Raw genomic sequence first — 7,894 nt, 5'->3', positions numbered from 1 at the left:
TATGCAGCTACAGGCATCATCCTGGCATTGCTTTTTTTTCAGGTTGTTGGCTTTCATGTAAAAGCAGTCCTATTCATTAATTAGCATCTGTATCACTTTTATAAGCAACGGGAAGGAATGTTATCCCTCCCGCTGCCTTCCATGGCTTTATTGGGCTCTGCTGTCCCATCAGGGAACCCGAGAATGCAGCCAGCGATTCCACCAGATGACCATAGAGCTGATTGGAGGCCAAAATTTCAGAAACTGAAAGCAATGAGAATTTCATCATTTCAGCTTCGCCGGATATAAACAGCATCATTTTTAAATTGGGAAAGCATCTGCTTACACAGATCTTGGTGTGATTAGATGATTAACCCCCCTGGCGGTATTCCCAAATGTAGCTCAGGGTTAACTTTCAGTACCAAAAGCGGTAACCTACACTCGGGATTACCATGCAGCGTTGCTCAGGGATCCCTCCAGCACTTACCTTGTCCTTCGCTCCCGCGATGTCCCCCCTGCAGCAAACCCAGCCATCTTCTCCGGTCGATGTCCACATCAGTCTTCCGGGTTCTGTTCCCTGCGAGCGTTGGGACGTTACGGGACGTACGGGGGACAGAACCAGCGGGAAATTAAAATTTTTTAAAACTGACATTCACTTAATACACTAAATTCCCATAGTAAAACATTACTGTATAAAACCATTTCACATACATTTTGTCCCGAGTGCTTTGTCCTGTGCCCTGCCTGCATTTTTACTGTTCTTTCTGCCTGGAAACTGAGAAACGTCCATGGCGTCCAAAAAGCGTCTCTTTAGGTCAAAAGCGGTTTTAGACCGGCTAGAGAACAGTGATAGTAAATCAGAACCACTTGCAGAATTGAGGGATAATGATTCATGGGGGAAATTCCTCATCAGACACTGAAAACGATTTTGCGACTTTGCTCAGTGATGTGCAAACTTGGCGCTCTATTTCAAATTTCAGTGTTTTTGGTTTGATTACATTATTGAATTAAATTTATTATTATATTATTATTTTTTATGATATTATTTATTATATTATAATTTATGATTTCGTGTTTCAAATTTTATTCTACCCGGGATGTTTACTAGACTCTTATTCAGACAGATTTCAGTGAGTTATTCCTAAGAATTACAGGCCTACAATAAAAAAACAACATATTCCCATGCAAAAATATTTTCAGCTTTCAGCACAGAAATACTGACATAATCAGACCGCTAGGGAGGTTAAGGGCAGAAGGGAGATCTAGAGTCTACTGATCCCAGATTCTGAGAAAAGAGTACCTGTGACTGTCTACTGCTATTACAGGGGATATTTACATTTCCTGTGTTAACAATAAAAGTGATTTAAAAAAAGAAAAGAAAAGGTGAATGCAAGCGTTGGTCAAAGCCAAAGCAATTTATACGCACAACTATACGTCTCGGCCCACCCAAATTCAGCTCCTGCCAGACATGGAAACCTATCAAGGTTTTCAAATTGACATCTTTTTTTGGGTCTAATTCTCAACATGGGCATTACAAAAAAGAATGAATTGCGGTCACATTGGTCCACAGACTTAATTCATCATATGCCCATGTTCTCTGCTGCCATGGCCAGGTATAGATATGAGATAATAATGTGCTTCATACATTTCAGAGATAACAAAGTGAAAACAAGTGTTGGGTTCATGTCCAGGGGTGGACTGACCATTTGGAAACTCGGGCACTGCCCGAGGGCCCGGGGTCAGTAGGGGGCCCCATGAGATGCCCCTGGTACCTTTTTGATAGGCTTTTTTGAGTTTGGGCAAGGACACAGGGGCCCCATGATCCCTATTGCCCGGGGGCCCCTGTTCATTTCGGTATGCAAACAGAGATTGCACCATGCATGTGAGGTATCAGCGCAAACATCAGATCGAGGGCAATAATTCTAACACTAGACTTCCTGTGTAAATCTAAAGTGGTGACCTGTAAAAATGTACACAATTTGAAATCATGTCATGTTTGGTATCTATGTACTCAGCGCAACATCGCATTTTATATTTTATCAAACACGTAAGCAATATATTGTGTTTTTGTGAATTAAATATCAAAAGAGTGTGACATAAAACATTGCAACACACCATTTTATTCTCTAGGGCCTCTACTTTAAAAAGGGAATAAAATTGGTGGGTTCAAAGTGATTTTTTAGCAAAAATACAGTTTTTTACATGCAAACAGAAAGTGTCAGAAAAGGCTTGGTCTGGTTAGAAGAGTGGTTGATGTGTGGCAAAAGCTTCAAATGTTGGCCCTAAAATGTCAGGATAGTAGAGGCACCCCCCCATGAACTTTTTTGTAAAGTAGACACTCCAAGGTATTTGCTAAGGGGCATGGTGACTATTTTGCAGATCTCATCTTTTGCCACAAGCTTTTGAAAAATGAAGAAAGAAAATAAAAATTTATTTTTCCTTTTCAAAACCTTGTGATAAAAAATTATATCTGAAAAATACTCATTATGCCTCTTATCATATACCTTGGGGTGTCTACTTTCCAAAGAGGGGTTATTTGGAGGGTATTTGTACTATCCGGGCATTTTAGGGCTTCCGAAATGGTGATAGGTAGTGAGGAAGTTACATGAGGAAATATGCCTGAAGGTGGTCATTGGACTTTGATGTCCTGTATGTGGCCAGGCTGCCAAAAAGTCTCTCACATGTGGTATCCCCATGCTCGGGAGAAGTAGCAGAATGTGCTTTGTGGTGTTATTCCATGTATGAGAAATATATCATTTAAGTGACAACTTTGTTTACAAAATGTTTTTTTGAATTTTCCAAAAATGTGTGGCAAAAAGTAAAATCTTCTATGGACTCAACATGCCTCTCAGCGCATTCCTTGGGGTGTCATTTGTTTTTTTTTATACTGCCCTGGCATTTTATCACTTCGAGAAATGTGATGGCCTGGTCATGAAGGGGGTAAAACATTCTGGAGCTGGAGTGATTAATATCTTCCCAGCCAGCTCTTATGGCCCCCCCATGTCTGCTGATTGGCAGTAGTTTAAACACCCAAAACACACAAAACAACCTTTCCCTAACACACCTGGAGCAGCAAGTGACTGAGACTGTACAGTCCATGCACAGAGAACACTAACAGGCACAGTCCCACGGACTGAACTACAGATCTGTTTCCTACAAACTCCCCAAAAAGGTTAAAAGAAATTGGGAAAAATGACACGCTTCTACATTGGTAAGACTGCTGCTGAAAAATGTAAAAATAATTTTATTCTTTTGGTTTGCAAACAATTTTATGCATTTTGCCTACAATTTTTTCTTTGAGAGCTTTGGTCCTTATCCCGTAGATCAGAGGGTTTGCAGATGTAGCTATGCTGGTACCAATCAAAGGTATGATAATATCAACTTTAATTGATATAGAACCTGTGGTTAGACTGTACCTGAAATTAACAAACAAGAGGGTGACAATATAAATGGTGAAGGCCAATATGTGAGTCATCAATGTTTGTATAGCTTTCACAGAGGATTCTGCAGACATTTTCAGACAGATGACAACTGTCCTTATGTAACAGTATATTATTACAAACAAGCAGCCAATCACCAAAACCGAGGTCAAAGTTGTATCATACATAACGATTACTGTTATATCATTACAAGCAAGCGGTTGTAGAGACATGCTCTCACAATAGACATTGTTAATATTTTCCTCACAAAAAGTTAGTCCTAATGCCAACAATATATCCACAAGTACTAGCACGGCAATGAAAACATATATGGCAATTGATATTGTTTGAGTTTTAACATTGGTCATCAGACTGTTGTATCTCAGAGGGTGGCCTACAGCCAGATATCGGTCATATGCCATTACCGTAAAAGTAAACATTTCATTAGCTGCATAAAGCTGGATACAGAAGGATTGACAGAGACATCCTGTGAGTGAGATGGTTGAGCATCCAGACAACAAGTCAATGGCCAGCTTGGGAAAAAATGATGCATTCCCCAACATCACATTCATAACCAAGATGCATATTAAGATGTACATAGGCTCATGCAAGCTGTTCTCTGTCCAGGTTACATAGACAATCATAGAAGTCATAAACAATGTGATTGAAAATAATGCAAGAGCCAAAACAGCACATACATATCGAAATGATTCAATCTCGATAAGCCCCACCAGAACAAAGTTAGTTACAGAGACATTTTTGGGAGAAAAGCTCATGACTTGGATTTGCAAAATTAGCAAAAATGTTCTGTTCAATCTGAATACAATAAACTGAAAAACGTAATTCATAGAGGCCCTGTGGATATTAGTGCGACTCTCATCGCATTGCTTTTCTCTTGAATTCAGTTGGGCTTTTATAGGCTTTAGAAAGCTGTCACCTCACTCACAATCTACATTTAGAAACTATTGCAGTCACTGCATCCAAGTCTTCCCAATGGACCACAGCTGTTACAGCTGCCGCTGATGGACTAATTAGTGTCAGGAATGTACTGAAATAGTATGGATTATTTTAACAAGCTTTCCCAATGAAAAATAAAACATGAATAAAAGAAAAACATGAAAATAGGAGTTTTGAATAAAAAATTTAACTGACCTTAGTTTTGAGTTTTGCATAGTAATGGTGGTGTGATGTTATTGATGACTCAATCATGCACAATCATAAGAGTTAAGATAAGATTTGTGTGATTAGAAGAATAAATTCACAACAAAATTTCTATCCTACTACTCACATTAAGAGACCATAAAAAGACATAAAATGAATACTTCAAACACTCATGCACAGTACATAAATAAAATGAATATCAATAATAAAACATTCCCTTTTAAAAATAAAAACCCCTGTTATACTAACAGTACCCCAGGACCACCCAGTTCATTCATTTAATATCATTTCCATATTTAATAGTCCTTTGAAAAAAAAAACATAAATCTAAATCTGTTTGTCCTTACTTTTGTATTTCTAAACCATCTACCAGATGGCAATAATTCAAATAAAAGGTGACCAGAGTGGGAGAGATCTCTCACTATGTTTTTCTGATCTACATAGACAGCAAGGCTCATACATTTCATCTAGAGAGTGAAGTGTACAGCCCACAATTTTCTGCGCAGCGTAGCTTTTCTGAAGAGCCGTCCTATACCTCACTGAACAATTGGGGTACTAAACTGAGATGCAATTGTAGCATTTTCCCCCAAAGAAGCAACTAGTGATGGTGGGTCCTCTGTTCTGCCATGACTCTCTTAACCACTCGGTCTCCACTGACGCCCTTGGTCTTAGACTCAAAGCTGTTTACACCTATGGACTTTATGGTTAATAGGCTATCACTCTAAGAACACATAGGAATAAGGCCACCAACAGAATGGGGATAATTAATTAAATGTATTAAGGATTAAGGATTAGGAGCACTGAAGGGTGAATTGGTTATTTAACCCCTAGCTGGCACTCAAAGACTATAGCAAGACTAAGTTAAACTTCAAGCAGTTCAACCAGAGTCTCTAAGCAACCTCAACTAGTTCAAGAGAATCAAAAAGGGTCCTGGTGTACACCTTGTGCATAATACCTCAACAGCGGGTGGATGTATACTGTATGTCTCTAGTGGATGGGGTACCCCTGTATGTGTCTGAAAGCCTCTGGCACCTAGTATTTAACATTGGCCAGCTTTCAATGGGGTCCTTCTTTAGGTGGTGCACTGTTGTTAGTGAATGAAAATGAGCCACTGGACAAAACCTAGTATCTGTATGTTGTCTACTGAGTATGGATAAAGAATAAAGTATATGTAACTTCTCACAAACAACCCATTCAGTTCAAAATAGAAATTAAAGATAAAACATTTGTGTATACATATAAAAAACATTACATTTGTTTCATTATATTATAAGTGATCACATACCCTCTGTTACTAGCTGAATAAAGAGCTCAGAAAGCTGGGGGAGGAGAAAGAGCATCACACTGATCTTCCCAGGAAATGGCTGTGCAATCAGGAAGGGCTCGATATTCGAGTCAAACATAAGCATCGTCACGTAAACATGGGCCGTTCAGTACACTATGTCCCACAATGCACTGCATTGTGAGAGCCATGATAGGCCAAAGCAATGTACCTGACCGCAGGTCAGGTGCAATGCTTTGGCCAATCACAGCACAATGTGCTGTGAGAGCCATGTTTGGTCAAAGTGACTTTGACCAATCATGGTTCATGGCTAAGGCCATGCCCACGCTATATAAGGCTGCTTACACAGTAGCCATGTGTAGTGTGTTGCTGGAGTTTAGTGGGATTAGTGGTGTGTTAAGAATCTAGTGTAGTGCAGTGCGGTGTTGTGAAGAGCAGTATAGTGGTGTCAGTGAAGTGTCAGTGTGTTTTACAAGTATTAGTGTTCCTCCTCCTGTGTCAGTAGTAGTTTCCTTTTTACTTTCTTAATTTTTTTTTTTTTTGCCGCAGCAGCAGTGAAAATATTTAGGGCTGTTCCCCCTTCTGAATTGCAGGTGTTCCTCCTTCTGTGTCAGCAGTTGTTCCCTTTTTTTGGCTTTCTGAATTTTTTGATTTATTTAATTTTCTCCAGCAGCAAATTTTCTCCATAATTGCCATTCCTCGTTCTGAGTCACCAGTGTTTGTTTTTTGTTTTTTGGCTTTCTTAATTTTTTTCATGTATTTTATTTTATTTTTTTGCAGGAGCAGTATTAAAAAAATCTCCATAATTGCTTTACCTCCTATTTTCTTTATAAATAAATAAAACAGTTTATAGTGCACCAAGCACAAAAGTATTGCACCCAAGCGCCAACTTCCCATCCCCTGCTCTAAAATATAAAGGTAATAAAATCCCTGGAAAAAATCCCCATACCGTCCGAAAGGAAAACACGACGCTCTCAGGCAGCTAAAAGAAGGCAAATACCCTCTGTGTCCACAATGAAAAGTAGTGGTCGTGGACATAGTATACCCTTTGCCGGCAGGGCACGCTTGTCTGTTTTTTTCAGCTGCTGGCCATGTTATTGAGCCACAACATGCAGAAAAGTTAGATAACTAAGCCATCCTCATCCTCTGTCACCGAGGCTCAGACTAGTTCACCTTCCACCATAGCTGCCAAAGTGGCCTATTTCACAGGCTCCTTGTCCACAGCTGCACCTTCCACAGCCCCACCATCATGCATGGAGGAGTCAGCTGAATTATTAAGACATAGTGTCAGTTCTATGCTGCTGGAGGATGTGCAGCAATTTCAATGCTCTGATTTTGGTTCCCAGGTTGAGGAAGAGAGTGACATTAGCCTAGATAGATGGGGTGTCAATGATGGACTAGAAATTGGCAGTCATGTTCTCCCAGCATACTGCCAAGTTCTCCAGTGACGAGGGGGGAGGGAATGATAAGGTCACTGTACTTGTACTTGGGTGCCTGAGAGAACAGAGGAGGAAAGTGAGAGGTAGGTGCAACTCCAATGAGTCAGGATGTTCTCCAGGGGCAGGTGTAAGTGCAGCCACCCTATAGCATCACACAACAGAGCTCCACAGGTGCAGGGCTCTGCTGACTTCCGGTTGACTTCCCAAAAGTCATTGTTGTGGGCTTTTTTCAACATGTGAAGCAGACCACAGCATTGCTGTTTGAAGTCTGTGAAGCGGATCAAGCATGGCCAAAACACCAGCTGCTTTGGTACCACATGCTTGACAAGACAACACCTAAGGCCCAATTTTTCTACACCTGTTTGACTGGTACATTTAAATACATTTTTTTTTTACATTTTTAACAGTAGGGCCCATTACTGTGCTCACCAAGAGTAACTGTGAGGGGTTACAGTGTTCAGGCACCACCAACATCCAAGGCCCAATTTTTTCCACACCTGTGTGACAGGTGCATATAATTTCAGTTTTTTAGAACAGTGCCAATTCCTGTGCTCATCAATAGTAACTGTCAGAGGTTACAGTGCAGAGGCACCAATACCAAAGGCCTATTTTTT

At 40.2% G+C, this 7,894-nt stretch overlaps 1 protein-coding gene across 1 annotated transcript; it reads right to left on the bottom strand.

Annotated features, from left to right (window-relative positions):
* Window positions 1-3,209: 3,209 nt before the first annotated feature.
* On the bottom strand, window positions 3,210-4,250 carry LOC149438379 (olfactory receptor 6N1-like). Its single transcript, XM_089659876.1, has one exon. The coding sequence runs from the start codon at window positions 4,244-4,246 to the stop codon at window positions 3,224-3,226; it is 1,023 nt and encodes a 340-aa protein (XP_089516002.1). The 5' UTR covers window positions 4,247-4,250; the 3' UTR covers window positions 3,210-3,223.
* Between the last annotated feature and the right edge of the window lie 3,644 nt (window positions 4,251-7,894).

The sequence above is a fragment of the Staurois parvus genome, unplaced genomic scaffold, assembly GCF_062004578.1.
Source record: "Staurois parvus isolate SC_StPar_1 unplaced genomic scaffold, SC_StPar_1.0 ptg001192l, whole genome shotgun sequence".
Lineage (NCBI taxonomy): Eukaryota > Metazoa > Chordata > Amphibia > Anura > Ranidae > Staurois > Staurois parvus.
This window is presented reverse-complemented; position numbering and strand designations above follow the sequence as displayed.

Bases quoted from the DNA above. Each gene is read 5' to 3' on its own strand.
- LOC149438379 (XM_089659876.1), bottom strand. From the start codon at position 4,246: ATGAATTACGTTTTTCAGTTTATTGTATTCAGATTGAACAGAACATTT.